Here is a 19,530-nt window from a genome sequence, read left to right on the forward strand (position 1 = left end):
GAATAGCCACCAGCCCAATCTCTTCCACTCTTATTTTTACTTCTTTCTCGGGTGCCTGTTTTGGAGGTAGGCCTCTTATTGTTCATTTTCTCTAGGTGGGAGGAGTTTACTCCTATGACTGCAGTTTTGGCCACGTGCCCAACGTGGAATTGATGAAGTTCATCGCAATGGCCACATTTGGTTCTTACCTGTCCACTTGTCCTGAGCCGGAACCAGGCAGCCTGGGTCTGACTGTCTACCACCGGGCATTTCTCCTCTACTCCTTCCTGCGCAGTGGAGAAGCCCTGAACCCCGAGTATTACTGCGGTGAGGGGCAGACTGGGGCCAGGGGTGGGGGGCTGGGGAGTGTAGCATGGACACGGAGGTGATGCAGGAAGGGGTCCCTGAGCTCGGGCCTGGGGCTGACTGTTCTGGCACGGTTCTCTCCCCTGGGATGGCAGCATAGCCGCCCCCCCCAACCCCCCAGCTCTCTGTCAGCTCACGGATAGCCACCCGCCCCTCCCTCACCTCACTGGTCTTCTAGGCTCTCAGCACCGCCTGTTTAATGAGCACCTGGTCTCCGCAAGCAGCAACCCTGCCCTGGCTCTACGTCGGAAGAAGCACACCGAGAAGGAGGTGCCTGCTGACTTGGTCAGCACAGTGTCTGTACGGCTTCGAGAGGGTTACAGTGTCCGAGAGGTCACACTGGCCAAAGGTGAGGGTCACTAGCCTCTGCCCCGTCTCGCAAGCCTCAGACCTGCCAGACCAGCGGAAGGCGCCTAGGTATCACCCGTGAGATTCTGCTTGTCATTGGAGACAAGCGGGTTCTGAGCTGCCTTCAGGGCCTCGTTCTCTTAGCATTTAGCCTCCCAGGTCCATCTTTGCCAGGGGTGGGTCATCGGAGGGTGGTGTGGTATCCTGAACTTGACTCTTTTCACATCACTGCTGCAAACTTCTGTTTGTGGCAGTTGGCAGGCTCTAGGCCTGCAATCTCTGGAACTATGCTTGGAACCTTTAGCCAGGCTAGAGTTCCAGGAGGTCGGTGGGGCTTTTGAATAGAACTCAGTCCCAGGCTGGAGTCCTATGCCTTCTTCCCCTAACTAGTCTCCTGATTCCCCTGAAGGAGGGTCTCAGCTGGAGGTGAAGCTCGTGCTGTTGTGGAAACACAACATGCGCATCGAGTATGTGGCTGTGGCGCCCTGGCCCCTGGAGCCTGAGGGCCCTCGAGGAACACGGGTGGAAGTGACAATGGAAGGGGGCTATGACATTCTGCATGACGTTTCCTGTGCACTAAGGCAACCCATTCGCTCACTCTATCGTACCCACGTTATCCGACGGTTCTGGAACACGCTGCAGAGGTGAATGAGGTCACCGCTCAGTGAGTGATGCCCCGTTTGTTGTGTGGGGAGACAGAGGTGTGAAACTGGGAGCTGGTGAGAGCCCCCCTGAGGCCCAGGCTTGTGTCCAGGGTCCCACGTCCCCCTGGGGCTCCCTTCCTCTGTGCCCACTGGAGTGAGGGGTGGCTCAGGGTTGACCCTTGCTCTGCAGCATTAACCAGACGGACCAGATGCTAGCCCACCTTCAGTCTTTCTCTTCAGTCCCAGAACATTTCACGCTTCCTGACAGCACCAAGAGTGGAGTGCCGCTCTTCTATATCCCGCCCGGCTCTGCCACCCCGGTGAGTGGTTCTGATGCTTGGCAGCCCCACTCCACACCCGTCCAGGCTCAGACTAGCACAGCTTCTAGAGCCCAGAGCCACCTTCTTTTTCCTTCCCTCTCAACCTAAACCAAAATTCCTAAGCTTTAGCCTTGAGAGCAGTTCTCCTCCCTCCTTCCAAGTTCCTGACAGAGAAGGATCTAGAGAGAGAGGCTGTCCTCAGCAGACCTCCGGTGCCAGACGTAAAAACTTGGAGAACGCAGAGGTTCCCATGAGCCCCTTCGCCCCATCTCCACGTGGAGTATTCTGGCCTCTCCCGGCATCCTCACCCATTTCCCCCCAGTGCCAACCACCGTGAATCGTGCACTGCCTGAAGACCGTAGCTTCCTTTGTCCTGTGCTGACTTCACCCTCGGCCCACAGACGTCAGCCTCGCACCGCCAGGCGCAGCTTTTGCTGGCACGCAGCCACCTCACCCTTTGCCTGGGTTTAGCTTAAAGGGTCACCCAGTCTGTCTCTGGGCTCCTCCCGATCTGGCCTTCATCCTGGAGGCCTCTGTGTTTGCTCCTGTCCCAGGCTGGGCTCTGAGCTCCTCTCTGACCCCTGGACCCCACAGTCCTCTTTGCTGGTTGGCCCTCGTGCCCTGTTTCTCCATGAATGCTCCTACAGGGCAGTCCTTCCCATCCCCAGGTGCTCTCCCTTCAGCACAGTGGGTCCGACTCCTCCCACGCCCAGTTTGCGGCCTACTGGAAGCCAGTGCTGTCCATGGATGCCAACTCCTGGCAGCGCTGGCTGCACATGCATCGCCTGGTGCTCATCCTGGAGCACGACACGTGGGTATCCTCTGTGGGCTGAGGGGACAGGGAGGGTTGGGGAAGGGGGGGCAGCAGATGAGCCCTCACCCACCGCAGCCAAGGAAGAATGATGACCCTTCTCCGGCCTTCCTGGTTACCCACGCCCACATCCTCAGATGGGACCTGGCAGAGAGAGACCAGCAGTCTGTTCTCTGCCTCCAAGCCTGGGGCTGCAAGGTCTGAGCTCGGCCCACACCGCTCTTCCAGACCCATCCCCAAGCACTTGCACACCCCCGGCAGCAACGGGCGCTACAGCACCGTGCAATGCAGGATCTCACACTCCTCACTGACCTCTCTGCTTCGGGACTGGAGCAGCTTCGTGCTCGTCGAGGGCTACTCCTACGTGAAGCTGCTCTCCAGGTGTGCAAAGCGATGGGCCCTCACTCCTCCCCCTCCACCGCATCCCACATCTCTTCCTCTAACCCCAGACCTTACCGCTCCTTCTCGGCCCACGGACAGCCTAGAGCTGCTCACTGACCCCCATTTCTCCCTAGTGCCCCCGACCAGCCCCCCTCCTCCTTCTACATGGTCCGCATCATTTCCAAGGCCCCGTGCATGGTCCTTCGCCTGGGTTTTCCCATCGGCACACCGGCCCAGGCCCGACACAAGGTGAGCTGGGCCCTGACTGACTCCCAGACCCAGGAGCCCTGGAGGGTGGACTGACTCTTTCTCCCCACACCATACAGGGCCAGGGCCAGTGGAGAGAGGAGCCCCCAGATCAAGGAACGCTTGGAGTAGAGGGCTCTCTCAACTTGTCTGGGGGCCCCTTCTCCCAGACCTAGAGGGGACAGGGTTAAGAGGATCTGATCACATTTCTCCCCCAGATCGTGTCAGGCTTACGGGAAGAGATCTTGCGGCTGCGTTTCCCCCACCGGGTGCAAAGCAAGGAGCCAACACCCAAGGTCAAACGGAAAGGGCTGGGGGGCATTGGTGGGGGCAGCTCTCCCTCCAAGTCCCCCCCCAACGCTGGGCCCCCAGCAGGCCCTGTCTGACCGGCCCTGCCTTGTGGTCCTGCATAAGCCCCTGGACAAGCTACTCATCAGGTTGGTGTAGAAGCTGGGGCCCGGGCTGGGGCTCAGGCTGGGGCTCAGCTGGGCCCGAGTGGAGATCGAGGGGTTGCCTCTATTGCCCAGGTATGAGAAGCTACCCCTGGACTACCGGGCGCCCTTCTTACTGACACTGGAGCCACCAGGGCCACTGCCATTGGTGTCGGGCCGCTCAGCCTCTTCTAGCCTAGCGTCGCTGTCCCGCTACCTCTACCATCAGCGCTGGCTCTGGAGCGTCCCATCGGGCCTGGCGCCCGCACTGCCGCTCAGCGCCATTGCACAGCTCCTGTCCATCCTCACTGAGTACGTCACCCGAGCCCCACCGGGCAGCTTGGGGCAGGGAGAGAGCAGGTGTAGACTCTGGGTTCGGCCCTGGCAGAAAGCCTACGTCAGACCCTGGCCGTCTCTGAGCCCCATTACGCACGGTACTTAGCGCAGAGCAGCGCCTGCCACTGCCCTCCCCCGCCTCCCGCACCTGCTACGGTCAACTTATTGTGGCCTGTGCACAATAAGAACTAGAACTTACTGCACCTGAGGCACCAGTAGTCTGAGCAGTGCTGCCAGCAGACAAGTCTGGCTGGACGGCTGCTGGAAGTGGCCACGTAAGTGGCATGAGGGGCAGGAGGATGGATTCTGAGGGTCTCTCCCCCATCTCATCCCGTCCCCACCCCCGCCTCTGTGGGGCTTCAGAGTCCGACTCTCCGAAGGCTTCCACTTCGCCTGCAGTGGGGAAGGAATCATCAACATGGTCCTGGAGCTTCCAATTCAGGTATGTGCCGTCCCTCGTGACGCCTCCCCACCAGGGCCCGTCATCTGAGGGACACTTGCCTGTCAGCCGGGTTGGGACTGCTGTAAACTCGGCCTCATGGAGACCCTGTGGTCAGAGGACCCAAAGCCTGAGGCCAGTCCCAGGACAATGTGGCGGGGGCTGGGGTTCTGAGGGCCCGAGCTGGCCTGGTTGAGGTTTGCCCACGATCTCCCGTTCTGCCCTCAGAATGAGCCCTTGGGGCAGGCTGCAGGCGAAGAGAAGCACACCTGCGTTGTCCAGTACATTCTCTTCCCCCCACACTCTACCTCCACCAAAGACAGGTGAGGCCCAGGTCCTCTCTGGGAGCCGCCTCTCTCCACATTCCCACTTGTCCCTACTGCCCCTGAAGTTGTCTCCTGGGCTGTTAGGGAGTTGGGGTAGTGGGTGCTGTTTCCAGATGCTTCATCAGGCAGACGCTGGTCTGGAAAGGCCACGTGGGAGTTTCGTCCGTCCTGTGCTCCCCCCGTGGACTGACCCCTTGCCACTCGGCTATGGATTGGACTCTCCTCTCTGCCAGGCTCAGGGCTCCTCCTCCTTTAGTTTCTCCACAGATGACGACAACGATGTGGAGGTGGAGGCCCTGGAAGGAGACTCAGAGCTCAACCTGGTCACTGAGGTGTGGGTGGAGCCTCAGTATGGACGGGTGGGACCCGGGCCTGAGAGCTGGAAGCATCTCCAGGACCTGACCTACTCCGAGATCCCTCGAGCTGTGAGTGACCCCTGCAGGTCCCCCACACCTTACTGGGGCAGGCGCCGTCCCCTCTGGAGTACCACGGCCTGTGCGCTTCCTGGGCCCTCTGAAGCTCTGTGCTCTGCCCGTCTCTGTGTGGGCTTCCTGTGAAGCCCTGGACTTCTGTGAAGTGTCTTTGCAGCCCTCACCCCAGCTCTTCTGTGAAGAGCTGGACACCAGAGTCCTTGGGCCTAGGGCAGGCTGACCCCTGACCTCTGCTGCTTATGCCCTAGCTCCACCCTCGGGATGCTGCGTGCATAGGCTCCATGCTGAGCTTTGAATACCTGATACAGCTGTGCCAGAGCAAGGAATGGAGTCCCCTGCTCCCAGAGCCAAGGGTCTCTGATGGTCAGTGGGGAAGGGGCCCCCGGGGTGGAGCAAGAGAGTGGAGGGCGGGGGCAACCATAGCTGGGGCATCCGGGTCTCACCATGGGTCTTGTCTTCCTTCCCTCCCTCCTAGGATTGGACCAGGGAGGAGATACCTGTGTCCACGAGATCCCTTTCCATTTTGACCTAATGGGACTATTGCCTCAGTGTCAACAGCTCCAGATGTTCTTCCTTCTGCTTTCCAGAGGTGGGTGAACTTCTTGCTTACTGACCCACAGGGCCAGTGGGCGTGGGAATGATAGAGCATAGAGAGCAGATGAGTCTGCACGTGAGCCAGAGGAGCGCTGGGGCAGGAGGAGGCTTGGAGGCCGCACGAGGGCCGCCATGGTCAGGGCTGAGCCAGGGTGCTGGGCAGCAGGAGGCTCTCGGCGCTGAGCGGAGTGTGTGTCGGGCAGAGCCAGAGGGCGTGCCTCCCGCCGAGGGGCCCTGCCCCGCCAACGACACGGTGCTGTGCCTGCTGCACAGCTGCCTGGGGCAGGAGCTGAGTGACCGGGAGACCCCGCTGACCGCCGCCGAGCAGGCCGCCTTCTTGAGTGAGGTGCTGCGACGGGCCTGCCACAGTCCAGGTGAGCTCCCACTTCTTCCCCAGACAGCACACTCTGGCCCAGCCCCCTTTTCCCTACCCCTCAGGGGGGCTTCTGTCTTTGGGTCTGGACCTCCCTGTCTCTTCACCTCAGAGCCCTGCCTCTCTGCCGGCCCTGCCCTCGTCTGCCCACCTCTACTCCCATTGCAGGTCCAGAGGAGCCACCAGTGGGGGGCCACGGGATCCTAAAGGATCGAGCAGTCAGCAGCACCCAAGCCACTGGAGACTCAGCGCCTCCTGCCCTGGTCAGCACCGCTTTGTCTCCTTGAGCCCGTTTTCCCACTGACCTTCTGTTAGCACATATCCATGCCCCAACTTCCTATCACTGGGGTTGCTAAGTGCCTCCTGCCAGAGACGGGATGCTGTCACTCCCCTTTGTCTTGGATCTTACAAGCTATACCTAGGGCTGCACTCCACGGTGCAGGAAGGGAGCAGGGGTGGGGTGGTCCCTTGCGGATTGCTCTGATGTTGTTTCTCTCTTACAGGGTGGAGGCCCTCCTGAGCCTCTCAAGCCTCTCATCTCTGCCCAGCCCCCTCAGTGGCGCTGCTATGCAAGGCTTCTGACCCCCCAGCATGTGTTTCTCACTTTCCTCCCAGCTACCTTCTCAGGTACGACCTGCTCACCTTTGTCACTAGCCCCACATACAAACCCCTGGACTTCCTCACCAACCTACCAGGCAGCTCTGACTTCTGTCTCTTTTCCTCTTCAGATGTCCTACATCTGGCTGCCTATGGCCTGGAGGGACCCTCTCCAGAGGAGACAAAGCCTAAGTTCGGGGATTGGAGTGGAGCCGCCAGCCTGAAAGATCTGGGAGGACCTGGGGTGAGGGCTGCAAAGGCCCAGGTCCCCACGCTCAGTGTCACCCCAGCCGGCGGTAAGGCTGCTAACTCTTAAGTTAGTTAAGCAGGAGCAGGAATGGGAAGAAACAGAAGGCTTGGAGACCATGTGACACCTCTTCCCACAGACACTGTCCAGAACCCAGGAGACCTAAGCCCACCTTTCCGTCAGGACTTACAAGCTTACGCTGGGCGTCAGGCTCCACAGACGGAGGGTGCAGATGGTCCCCGGACTCGGTGTCCTGTTTACATCTACAGCTGTGCTCTGGAAGCGCTGAGGGAGCAAATGGTTGGCCTGCAACCCCCTCAGGCACCCCGAGACGTAGTCTTCCGGTGAGTACCCTCAGTATTGACCTAGGTCCTCCCCCAACCGTGGCCCCCAGCCAGGGCTCATGACCACCATGCTCAGGGGTATAGACAGACAGGTTGATGATCAGTGGCAGGAACTCAGTCCATGTCCTGCCAGCTCCTGGCTTAGCTTCCTTCAGCAAATCAGTTGAACTTGCTCGGCCTTGAATATATTCAGTAGAGACGTATGGACAGTCCACGGGAGCGCGGGTGGGTGGGGAGTCTGAGATATCCCTTAGGAGAGTCGGCCAAGCTTGCTCCTCTCCCTCCTATTCCTAGGACTCAGTTCCTCGACCAGCCCTCCCCATCCTCAGCCTGGATGGAGCCCAGGTTCAAGGAGGCAGCCAACCATTGTGCCTTGCTGCAGGAGCATGCACAGCGATGCTACGTCCGCGGTGAGCAGGAGGCCACATTAGGGAGTGTCAGGGAGGAGGAGTCTTTGTGGGATCACGGGCACAGGGGCTGGAGGGGCCATTCCTGAGCTTGACCGTCATGGCCCCTTCCACTTCCTCAGGGCTGTTCCGGAGTTTGCAGCAAGCACAGAGCGTCTCCTCACAGGACTTGCTGACAGCGGTCGACGCCTGTGAGGAGCTACTACAAGAAGTAGACATCACCCCTTTCCTGCTTGCACTGTGTGGCCATACTCGGGCTTTGCCCCAGGCACCCCCAAGCCCTGGGCCTCTCAGCCCTGGGCCCTTCAGCAGCAGCATCGAGGAGGGCCCTGAGCCTCGGGACCGAGCTGTCCTGGCTTCTGAGTCCAGGTTAGGATGGTCCCAGAATGATGTGTCAGGGCTGCGCAAGGTCCCTGTAAACAGCCCTTCCGAGCCAGGGGTGGGGCTGTGCAAGGTCATGCCCACACACCAGGGAGGTGGTTGCTTTGTCGCCGGCTTCTTGCTCCCATTTTCCGGTCTCCTCTCTGTCTCTCCTGTTCTGGCGTGAAGCGTTGAGCTGGGTGAGGGGTAGAGAGTTGCCGGCTGTCATCAGTGAAAGTAGAAGCTTGTTCTGAGGACGCTCGTGCAATAGTAGTAATCCCTGGAACCACTCTGTGAGTTTCAGAGTGTGTCGCTCGCTGCTGAGTCCCCAGCTCACCTGAGGGGCCCAGCAAGTCCCTGATGCAGGGAGGGAGAAAGGCAAGCTAGCAGACAGCTGTGTGTCTGGCCCCTGTAGTGTATTAGCATCCGGGAAGTAAAAGAAGCAGAGGGAGGAAGGTGCTGATGACGCCCAGGTTTGAACTCTAGCCCAGTTCCCTGTCTGGAGCTCTAGACCCTCCACCTTTTGTGCCCCCCAATCCGTGCATTTTCTCCCCACCAAACCTTGCTTCTCCACCTGTGTTCTTCCACAGTGAATGAGATCATCCTCCACCCAGTGGTCCGAGTCAGGAAACTGGGAGTCCTCCTTACTCATTCCTCTGTGTCACAGAAACGTCCAGTCGTTAAGAAACGTGGGAGTTCGAGCCAAAGTGGGTGGGGTGGTTCTCCTTGCCTCTCCCACTGCCCGTGCCATTGTGCTAAGCACCCTCGCTAGAACCAAAGATGGTGTGTGCCGCTCCCAGAAGGGACGCAGGCTCCTCCGGGACTTGGTGGCTCTTAACGCCTCAACGCCCTTCACCCCCACCCTGCCCACTCAGCATAGAGACCGAGGACCTCAGTGAGCCTGAGTTTCAGAACAGCCGTGCCCCTGGCAACCCAGACCCTAGCCTGGAGATCTCTCTGACGGACGTCTGCCAGCTCAGAGGAGAGGCACATGACGCCCTTCATAGCCTCATCCAGGTGAGACGCTTGGGGGGGAAGAGGAGGGTGGAGGCCTGCCTGCCCCAGGGCGCCGTGTGCTCTCTTGGGACGGGGGTATATAGGTGTCTACTCTAGGCTAGCGGGGAGTGTTCTGCCGATGGCGGGCTGACATAATAGGCTCCTTCTAACCCCCAAACAGGAGAAGTTCCTAGAGATCAGTGGTCTCCACTTCCGCACGGTGCCCTCCAATCCACACTACTTCTTCTACTGCCCTCCATCCAGCCGGCGAGAGGTCAGCGGCTTCCTTCCTCCCTCCCTCGGACCCCCGAGCCATAGCCCCATGTGCCCACCCATACTCTCTGGACTCTTGGCTCTCTGAGGCCCTGATGTGGCTCTTGTCCAGCCGTGGATAAAGTGGTCTCTTTCTTTTGCTCAGGATGAGGGCCCCCGGGACACAGCAGACAGAAAAGTCAGTGACCTGGAGTTCTCAGAGGCCGAGCTCATAGGAGAAGAAGGTGTGTGGGCAAGTGGGGAGAGGTGGGAAGGCTGCTTCAAGCCGGGATTCGGGGCCCTCCACTGCCAGCCTGTCCCACTAAGCCCACGACATGCATCCCTGTCTAGGAGACACATCAGCCTGCTGTGTAGTCACCGAGAGTGACCCAGAGCTCGAGGTAGAATACCGCGAGAGCCGTGAGCCAGACCTGGGGCCAGTGGGGCTCGACTCCGCCTCGCTGTCAGATGCAGACACCGTGAACCCCGATGAAGACTCCTTCAGTATCCTGGGGGGCGACTCACCGACGGGGCCCGAGAGCCTGGTGCGTGACCTGCCGCCTCTCTTCCTGCACCTCACGTGCTCTGTGCGGCTGCGCGGGCAACACAGCTCAGTACCCGTGTGCAGCCTGCCCACCTGCCTCGGTGAGTCCAGGGTGCCCGGGGGCGGGCCACAGGTCCCAGTACAGCCCGCCTGCCTGTTGGAGGGTGGGGGGCAGAGCCTACAGAAAGAACTCATTAGCACTGAGGACTTGAAGTCTGTGCTTATCCCTGGGCTCCAGCAACCCCTGACTTTCCCCCTCTCGCAGGTCAGGTGCTTTCCAGTCTGGAGGGTCCCCCCATTGGAGGCCGAGTGCCCCTGAGGGACCTCAGTGTTACCCTGGACGTCTTTGTGCTGACCTTGCCTCTGGAAGTGGAGCTTCCCCCGACCTCAGACCCTCAGCACCACCGGTGTGGCAGCAAGTTTGGTGGGGGGGGGTCTGGGCCTTGCTGGGGCAGGGTCCCATTAAAGGAATCTAGAGGCACTTGGGGACTCAGGACCCCTTAAGGATTCCAAGGAAGGAGTGCTGAGGAGGCCTAGGGAGAGGGTAGCTGCTGATCTTTGACCTTCGCTCCTACCCTATTCAGGTCCACGTCTGAAAGCAGTGCTTCATTCCCACGATCCCCAGGGCAGCCATCATCTTTAAGGTCAGATGATGGCCTGGGGCCCCCACTGCCACCCCCAGAAGAAGACAGGTACTTCCCCTTCCGCCTCGCAGAGTTCCTTGCTCCCTGTCAGTTTTGTTTTCTGGAAACCAACATCTAAACCTTTCTTCCACTTAGGCACCCCGGACTATCCAACTTGGCCACACCCCACAGGCTGGCTATTGAGACCACCATGAGTGAGGTGAGGGCCTTCCCTCCCCCAAGCTAGGTGACAACCCCTTAACACTGTAACTGATACCCTTGCCAGCATGTGAGTAAAGTAAGGGGCCTCTTTATTCTGCGATCAAAGTAAGGTCACCCTCAATCTGTGAGGTAGTGTCTTCTAGTCTGCGAGGGAGATGATGCCCCAAGCGTCAGCGAGGTGCCCCTTGCCACTTCCCGGATTGCTCTCCAACTGTAGATCCACTGGTTGCTGGAGGATGAGATGGTGGGGGCCCTCCGAAGAGGGGGCATCCCCCAGAGCGCTGCGTTGCAGCGGGCAGCTGCCCACATCCATAGCTCTCCTGGACGCTCCACCTGCCTTCGCCAGACCCTGCCACTGAGTTTTGTGTTTGGGCCAGAACGTTCCCTCACACAATTCAAGGAGGTACGCTGTCCCCAGAACACCCCCCGGTCATCCTGGGGCCCGTTCTTCCCTGGACTCCAGATACAGAAGTAGAAGGGCCTCTCCTGGTTTGAGTCCATAGCATTCCCCTCCGGACAGCCTCCTCACCACATTGTCCCTCACCCCATGCCTGGAGGCCCAGCTCAGTGGGAAGAGACCCAGCTCCCCTCCTTGCCACTAGGCCTGTTGAAGTTTAGGCAAGTCCCTGACCCTTTGCGCACCTCAACAATGGGGGTGCCGGTGTCTGCTTCACCAGGGAGTTGTGAGGGTCTGATGAAGTGTGGGCTGCCGTGAATAGGGTGGGCTGCTCCCGCCCGAACTGTAACCTTGGCTCCTGATTCCCAGGAGTTTCGCCGCCTGCGCCTCCCTGGCCATGTTCTTCTTGAGGATCCTGGCAGTGGCTTCTTCTTTGTGGCAGTTGGCCAACAGCCAGGTGCGTCCCAGGGGGAGCCCCCTTCAGCAGCCTGGGCTTGGCACAGCCATGAGGACAGGGCCGAAGGCATCGAAGGGGAGGTGAGCCTTTCCTGGGATGACCTGGGAATGGGGGCGGGGGGTGGAGGTAGGTGTGTGGGGGGCCTGTATTCAGTTCTGACTTCCTGCCTCTCAGGCCCTGACAGCCAGCCCCCAAGCCCCTGGCTCCCCAGAAGGTTCTGAGGGCACCCCCCTCCTCAGCTTGCCACAGGGAGGTAAGAGAGGACTCGGGCAACAAAGTCTGGGGGCTAGGACCAGGGACTTGTAGATCCCCGGACCTGCTTCCATTTTCAGAGGGCGGTCCTAAGCAAAATCAACAGAGGTTCCAGGCCTTTCCCGTCTCTTCCCAGGGAGCCAGCCTGGGCCCAGCCGGGGGCTGAGCCTTATGTCCAGTCAGGGCAGTGTGGACTCTGACCACCTGGGTAAGCTGGGACAACGCAGGGAGGACTCTAAGCTGTCAGGAGGCAGACGCAGGGCTGCATGGCGGAAGGACTGGGCAGGGGGCATCAGAAGGGACTGATGTGAAGGGGCCGGGCCCATCAAGCCTGATACACTTGGAAGATCAGATGAGCCATAGGAAGGAGCTGAACCTCAGCGCATTTGACACAGGTTATGATGGTGGCAGCAGTGGCTCAGACAGTGAGGGTCCCAATGAGACCCTAGGGGAGAAGGCTCCCTTCACGTTGCGGACCCCGCCTGGGCCAGCCCCTCCACAGCCTTCGCTCTCAGGCCTCCCCGGGCCCTGTCTGCCTGACTTCTGGCTCATCGTTCGGGTGCTGCAAGATCGGGTAGAGGTGTACGCCCACGCACGGTAAGTAGGGCCCTGCACCCTGACTCTGATGTCTGCTGCTTTTCCCTGGTCCCACAACACTCCTCTCCAGGGTCGTTCCAAAGTAAGATTTGGGACTGAGGGTTTGGGGAGAGGTCTGACTGTATTCTGGGGCTGGAGGGTCCTGACCACTTCCCACAGCCTGAGCAAAGTAGGTCACTCTGCTTTTCTAATGGAGTTCAAAGCTGGTAGGATTTGGGCTCCTAGCCAAGCATTAAGAGCTTCTCCAGTTCAGAGCAGCTTCAGAAGTTGACGTGGGAATAACAAGTGATATGTAATGAGCACTTATTATGTGGCAGACGCTGTTCTTAGTGTTCCACCTGGGTCAGCTCCTTCATCTGGGCCACGGTCCTAGACAGTATTATTCTCCTTAAGGGGGGCACCTCAAGCACAGGGAAGTTAAATACTTGCCCAAGGTCACAGGAAAGGGCAGAGCCGGGACTCACAGCAAGGCCCCTGGTTAAATATGGCTCCCATCATGGGGTGGGGTGGGTTTAAGAAGGGAAGACCATCCTTCTGCTCAAGATCTGTGAATGGAGAGGAAGGTACCTTTGGAAGCTGCCCACGTGGAAGCTGATAAAGCAAGCCTGGAGCCTGTGCTTCTGTAATTGCTATGGAGAATTCCTCTTTTCCCATTTTCCACCATGTTTGCTTCCCTTGGTCCAGTCCTACTCCCTTTTCGTGGCTTCTCTTGGCCCCAGCTCCCAAGCGCCGCCCCCCCCAACTGTGTCTGATCCATCCCTCCCCTCCAGGAGCCTGATTCGGGAAGATGGGGGGCCAGGCACCGAGTGTCGCCACCTGCAGCAGCTCCTGGTGAGGCGAGTTGGGGAGATCTGCAGGGAGGTCAACCAGGTAAGGGACAGCTGGGAGCAGGGCTTTCTAGGCCTGGTACACTGCTCAGATGAGGAAGGAGTTTCTAGGAACTTGACCTTTAGAGGCTCTTGATCCATCTTGGATATTTTCTTTGACACCTGGTTAGGTTACTAGGGTACTCTTACTCCCTGGGCTCTACAAACTGGGGAATGCTCCCTCACCCACTCCTAGTAATGTGGGTTACTCTCCCAAACCCTGACTATGAGCTGTTCCATCTTGTGGCCTTGCGCTAGCATTAGGGATATAATAGTGAACAAGTCAGGGAAACCCTGACTCTCTGGAGCTTTTGTCGAGTGAGGGAGATAGACCTTGAACAACTAAATTACATGAATCATTCCCATTATGATTGTAAAGAATGGTACAGAGGAAAAGTAGAGACTGCGATGAGAGCATATGACAGGGCCTAACCTTCTGAAGTGTCAGGCAAAGAATTGATTTTTTAAGCTGAGACCTGAAGGGTGGGGACCAGATTCTGGCAAAGAGGAGGGACGAATGTTCCTAACCTGGGGTTCAGAGCCCTGAGCCCGGTGACTGTGGGACACATCTCTGACCCCCCAGTGATTACTGATGCTCTCTTGACCGCTGACCCCCCGTGATAACGGGCATTCTCTCTGGCCTTTGATCACCCCTGACCACCACCACCAATTGTATGAGGAATATTTCAGTTCCCTGATACCCGGCTCCTCCTCCCAGCGGCTGCTTCTGCAGGACCTCCATGACAGTCACGTGTGTAACTCTCTTCTGGTGGCTGAGAGCGAAGAGGATCTGTGGCGCAGCGAGACCCCCTTCCACTCCCGTCAGAGGGCACCGCTGCCCAGCGATGGTGAGACCCCACCCAGGAGCCTCCCTGCCGCCCTTCCTGTGTCCGTGCTTGGGTGGGAAGACGAGCGCAGAGTCGCCGTGACTTAGTCACCAGTGCCAGGAGAGCAGGGAGGGTAGGACAGAAAAGGTCACTGAGCTTGGCCATTGAGAGTTCCCGTGTGTCGTTAGTGAACATAGTTTTGGCAGAGAGGAGGACACCCCCTTGGAGCCAGAAGTGAGAGGATCTTACACAGGTAGGGCAGAAGTGAGAGGATCTTACATAGGTGGGGCAGAGAAGAACGACTCATTCAAATAGCGTGGTAGGCACACAAGGAAGGGATTTGACAAAAAGGCGGACTCGAGCACATGTATGTTCCACAGGGAAGGAGCCAGGAGACAAGGAAGGGTTGAGGAACACAGGAGAAAAGGGACCATGGAAGGGTCTGTGACCTGTCTTCCTAAGGCCATGCCTCTGCCTGGCCCCACCTTCCTTTCCAAAATGACCTTCTTTCCCCTTTGGGTCACAGGGCCGAGGAATGGTGTGGTGGGGTGGGCGAGTCGGCCAAGTCACAGGTAGAAGACCAGAGGGGAGGAGCTTAAGGCCCAGTAGGAGGATTTGCCTTCCGATCGGCTGTCCCTCCCGACAGGCAGGCACAGGGCCCCTTTGGGCTTCCGGAGATTTCTGGTCGCAGATAGGAAGTCCGAGACTCTAACCTATACTCTACTCGAGATGCTAATTGAAGTCTTAACACTTCCACTCTCTTCTCTTACTCCTGATGACCCTTCAGTGCAGCTCAGAGGGGAAAGCCAAATGATGTCATTCTTTTGCAGTTCTCCCGTCTGGTTTAAAAATAAAATCAGACCACTTCTTGTTTTTAATATTCTCAGCAAGTCGGTAGGTGAATGTTCCTAATAGTCCCGGACATCATGTCTCTCGGCACATCCTGAGATGTGCTCCATATCAAAGCACCATTCCCCTAATTAGTGGACTTACCAGGGTTTGATGGCGTCTTCTGCACATTGAGCATGAGCTAGGACAGCCACGCACCTTTGCTGCAAATGCCTTCTAGCAGCGTGCGACGGAAGACAGTCGGAGCCCGGAGACAGCCCTTCCTCATTACCGTCTCTCCATGCGGTTTTGCTGGAGCCCTCAGCAAGTAGCATTCCGTTCCAAACAGCCTCCTGTGTGCTCTGTACACTGCTCACACCTGGCAGCAGCTTCTCTGGGAAACCAGATGGCCACCTCTGCCATATCGGGAGGCTCCTCATCATCTGGGAAGCTGGAAAGGGTCAGACAAGGCACTGGCCTGTGTCCTTGGGCTCTTGCATTCTGCCCTGCTGCCCTATGGGTTCTTTGGGGTGGCTGTCCTCCAGAGCACAGGGTTTTCCCTCACTCTGCGGGTGTGTATCAGCACTCCTATTCTCTTGGTTCTAACGGGGTTCTCGTTGCCACTCTTTGTGAGTACGACAGATGGGGTGTATGTTATGTATTATATTATGACACAGCCAGAGTGTCTGGACATTATCTTCAGGATTTCTCATGCTCTGCCTTACCTGACACCTCTTCTTAGCTCCTTCTGCACATCTCCCTGAGAGCCTTTGTGCTGTGACCTGGCTTCCTAAGAGCATGGTCCTGCCTTGTTACCCGAAATGACCGGCTTTCCCCTGCAGGGTAATAGACGGGGCCAAGGAGTCCTGGCGAGTGAGGACAAGTAGGCCAGTTCCTAAGTGAGAAGTAGCGAGGGCAGAGGGCCGTGTCTCGCTTCTGATCCGCTGTCTCCCTTCCCCCCAGATTACGCTGCTGATGAGAGCTGTGCACCCCGAGGGTACCTAGCCGCCACAATGCAGTTTGTCCCTGGCCATTTCTCCTGTGACGTTGTGTGGGGAACTGTGATTCGAGTCCATTCGCGCCTGAAGATGGGGCCCAGCATGGGGGTCTCTCGTGGTGTGTGACGGGCATGAGAGGCAGGCGGAGGGGGAGGGAATCTGGAGAAGGGGGTGTCCTGAGCCCCTGTCACTCCCACAGCCATCCAGGCCCTGCGCTCCGTGCTCAATGCCTTCTCTGTGGTGAACCGGAAGAATATGTTTGTCTATCAGGAACGAGCAACGAAGGCTGTGTACTACCTGCGGTACGTGGGCCCTGAGAAGAGAGGGCCCAGGGATCAAGAGAGAGGCAGGGATCAAGGATGGTGGCCGAGGAGGTATGTCCAAAGACTGTGCCCCTCTCTCCCAGGCTCCTGGAGACTTCCTGCAGCGAGCGGCCATGGGAAGGTGATGCGCTGCCCCCCTCCCTAGCTCTGTCTCGAAGCCAGGAGCCCATCTACTCTGAGGAAGCTTCGGCACGTATCACCCCCACCCCCGAGGCCCCTGTACTCCCCTCATACTTTGCCCCCTGGAGCCGGGCCCTGACCCGAGTTTCCCTGTAGGGTCCTCGTTCTCCCCTGGACATGGCTTCTAGCCGCAGTTCCGATGCTGCTCGTCCTGTGGGCCAAGTGGACAGGCATATCCAGCTGCTGGTGCATGGCGTAGGACAGGCAGGTAAGCACTGCGCGGAGGGGGCAGGGGAGTGACCAGAGGAGGTTCCGGAATCCTCCCGAGACTTCTCGTAGCGCCTTCCTACTGTAGCTCATGCTGTGCTCTGGGTTTCCCTCAAGTAGGAGCTGGGCGGGACAGACAGATGTTTAGAGGGTAGGCCCTGCAGCTGATTGAAATGCAGCTTGGGGAAGAGGAGCCATTAAAGCTGGCACCGGGTGTCTAGGCTGGGTGACTTTGGGTGGATGGTGGCTCCACGGGCTGGAGACAAAGGGCAGGTTTGGGATTAAAGTCATGTCTGGGAGACGGTGAGCATGAGGTCCCCGGTAGGCAGCTGGATGTCGCAGCTCGTGTTCATGGCTGGCTTAATGTGTACCAGGTCTCGGGCTAAGACTCTTACATCCGGAGTAGATGGCATTATTACTCCTGTCTTAGGGATGAGGACACTGAGGCTTTGAGAGGACACTCACCTGTCCATAGTCACACAGTGAACTAGAACTTAGCAGAACTAGAACCTAGTGCTGGCTGCCTCCAGTATGTGGGGGAATGTTCAAGTCTGGGGGTCAAGGGCCAGTCTGGGGGTTGCTGGGTCGTCTGCCAGGGTCTCCACCTTCCTGCCATGGCTGTGTCAAGGTCCCGAGATTACCGACGAGCTGGTACGGGTCCTGCGTCGGCGCCTGGACGAGGCCACCCTGGATGTCATCACGGTCATGCTTGTTCGGAACTGCAAGCTGACACCCGCTGATGTGGAGGTCAGCTCCCTCCCAGCCTCCAGCGGCCCTCCAAGGCTCGGGCGCGGGGACCGTCTGCGCTCTACCTTCTCCATGCAGCTCTGACGCCCCTTCCCACTCTCTGCAGTTCATCCAGCCCCCCGGCAGTCTCCCCTCAGAAGTGCTGCATCTGGCCCTCCCTGCCTCCTGCAGGCCCTGGCTTCCTGCCCTAGCCTGGTACCTGCGGCAGAACCTGCTCATCTTCCTGCACTCTCCCAAGTACACGGACAGCAACAGCCGCAACCACTTCCAGGTGAGGTTCAGCCCCTCTCCACACTCCCCCTGACGGTGGAACCGTTCCCTACGGGTGCCGCAGGTGACCTTTGCCCGTGGACCCGTATACACCCCTGCCTCCCCCACCCCCTAAACCTTTATTGTCTACCTGTGCCATTCCCCGCTGTGGACATCATCCCCTAATGCTCTCCATCCGTCCGCTTGGGCTTAGTTCTCTGTGGTGCTTGTCTCCCCAGCACCCGCTGCCACCACAGGGCGGCCTCCCTGACTTGGACATCTACTTGTATAACAAGCCTGGTGGACAGGGCACCGGCGGCAAAGGTACGCTGCGGGGCGCAGGCCCACGCCCCCGCTGAGTGCTCGAGAGCCTTTTCCTGCCTTGTGCCTGGCGGGGCCTTGCCCAGCCTCGCAGCTCGGGGCGATCTGGAGGTCTCGGACCTGAGCCTTGCTGTGGGTTTCTACAGGAGTCGCCTGCATCACTCTAGCCTTCGTGGATGAAGGGGGGAGCCCCATCTCACTGGCATCATGGCCCCCCTCCTCTCCGGGGCCCCTCGACCCACTACAAGAGGAGGAATTTGAGCAGCTGACCCAGGTCACTCGCTGTCCAGTCGTGCCAGACAGTTCTTCAGGTGGGTCAGCAGAGGGGGTGTTGAGTTAATGCTCTGGGAACCAGAGGCACCCTCATGTCACCCCTGTTCTTTCCTCCAGCTCACAGTGGGGCCCCATGGCTTCGACTGGACGTGTGGGAGAAGGGTAACATCAGCATCGTGCAGCTGGAGGAGAAGCTCCGGGGAGCAGCCCGCCAGGCCCTGGCCGATGCCATGATGGAGCTGCGGCTGCTGCCAGCCTCGCTGTGTACAGAGGACGCATCTCCAGGTACGTGGCGTCCAGGGAACGTGCCAGGCCCAGGCGAGACCGTGTCTCTGGTGAGGTGCCAAAGGAGGGGGTCCAGGAAAGCATCGCAGAGGCACACTCCGAAGTACACGTTCACAGTTGTCCTTTATCTTCTCTGCGTCCGCAAGGTGACAGGCCGGCAGAAGTGCACACGTGCGGTCGTCCCCCCGCTCCGAGAGGGACATCTCCTCAGGAGCTCCCTTCACACAAACACGTAGCTCTCAGTTGCATACACCTCCACTGGCTAGCAGGTGGCATAGGGGCTAGGCCGTCTGAAATAGGCACTGATGGTCAGTGACAGGAGTCTGTAATGTCTGATGTCCACAGGAAGTCTCCGGAGCGGGTCATTGGAAACCAAGAGCCCTGCAGGCCGAGCTAGCACCTTTCCCCCTGGCCCTGGCCCTGGGGAGCCTGTGACTCCCCCCAGCAAAGCTGGCCGCCGTAGCTTCTGGGATATGCTGGTAATCAGAGGATGGGAAGAGCTGGTGGAGTGAGCGTCTGCCTTCTTGCCTGTCTCCTGGCTCCCCTTCACCCCCGTAGACCTTCCCCCAGATGGCCTGTTACATAAAACGGTTCTCTCCCTTCGGGGTGTGCAGCGGGGCAGGTTCTCTCTGACAGAGAGAGCCTCAGCTTGGCAGGCACCTTCACTGCCCTCTTTCTCATGGGGCTCTCATAGCTGCCCACAGGAGAAGTAGGGCTTTTACCAGTGAGGGTGCCGGGGCTCGGGAAAACTGAGTGCTGCCCAAGGCCAGGGTCTGCGCCTAGGCCGCCAAGCCCCCCCACCCCCGGCTCTCATTACTGGTCCACAACGCCCCCATCCTCCACGCCATCCCCCTTCCCAGCAGCACTTTCTCATTCACTTCCTTGCCCCCAGAGTAAAACAGAATGTGGGGACTTGGGTTCCCCCAAAACAACTGATGACATTGTCCTGGATCGGCCAGAAGACACCCGGGGCCGGAGGCGTCACAAAACTGAAAGTGTTCGGACTCCAGGTGGAACTGAGCGGGCACCAGGCCCAGATTCTGGAGCCCAGAGACAAAGGTGTGTGTGTGTGTGTGTGTGTGTGTGTGTGTGTGTGTGTGTGTGTG

At 58.9% G+C, this 19,530-nt stretch overlaps 1 protein-coding gene across 1 annotated transcript in view; it reads left to right on the forward strand.

The window, feature by feature from the left end:
- The window catches only part of SZT2 (SZT2 subunit of KICSTOR complex), a 50,355-nt gene that overhangs the window by 19,164 nt on the left and 11,661 nt on the right, over nt 1-19,530 (forward strand). The window contains 47 exon segments of the mRNA XM_021684249.2: nt 96-306; nt 524-694; nt 1,103-1,337; nt 1,528-1,657; nt 2,326-2,468; nt 2,697-2,849; nt 2,984-3,098; nt 3,314-3,445; nt 3,447-3,532; nt 3,623-3,838; nt 4,226-4,304; nt 4,530-4,624; nt 4,884-5,052; nt 5,307-5,421; nt 5,534-5,647; nt 5,856-6,026; nt 6,194-6,288; nt 6,529-6,652; nt 6,754-6,918; nt 7,009-7,213; nt 7,508-7,623; nt 7,743-7,989; nt 8,856-8,997; nt 9,158-9,250; nt 9,395-9,473; nt 9,580-9,873; nt 10,038-10,179; nt 10,357-10,464; nt 10,552-10,615; nt 10,835-11,020; nt 11,384-11,551; nt 11,646-11,724; nt 11,860-11,931; nt 12,119-12,320; nt 13,091-13,190; nt 13,905-14,034; nt 15,805-15,957; nt 16,039-16,141; nt 16,246-16,351; nt 16,439-16,550; nt 17,178-17,296; nt 17,403-17,567; nt 17,785-17,869; nt 18,013-18,177; nt 18,257-18,424; nt 18,770-18,903; nt 19,317-19,483. Coding sequence (XP_021539924.1) covers nt 96-306; nt 524-694; nt 1,103-1,337; nt 1,528-1,657; nt 2,326-2,468; nt 2,697-2,849; nt 2,984-3,098; nt 3,314-3,445; nt 3,447-3,532; nt 3,623-3,838; nt 4,226-4,304; nt 4,530-4,624; nt 4,884-5,052; nt 5,307-5,421; nt 5,534-5,647; nt 5,856-6,026; nt 6,194-6,288; nt 6,529-6,652; nt 6,754-6,918; nt 7,009-7,213; nt 7,508-7,623; nt 7,743-7,989; nt 8,856-8,997; nt 9,158-9,250; nt 9,395-9,473; nt 9,580-9,873; nt 10,038-10,179; nt 10,357-10,464; nt 10,552-10,615; nt 10,835-11,020; nt 11,384-11,551; nt 11,646-11,724; nt 11,860-11,931; nt 12,119-12,320; nt 13,091-13,190; nt 13,905-14,034; nt 15,805-15,957; nt 16,039-16,141; nt 16,246-16,351; nt 16,439-16,550; nt 17,178-17,296; nt 17,403-17,567; nt 17,785-17,869; nt 18,013-18,177; nt 18,257-18,424; nt 18,770-18,903; nt 19,317-19,483 — 6,623 coding nt within the window.

The sequence above is a fragment of the Neomonachus schauinslandi genome, chromosome 4 (genome assembly GCF_002201575.2).
Source record: "Neomonachus schauinslandi chromosome 4, ASM220157v2, whole genome shotgun sequence".
NCBI lineage: Eukaryota > Metazoa > Chordata > Mammalia > Carnivora > Phocidae > Neomonachus > Neomonachus schauinslandi.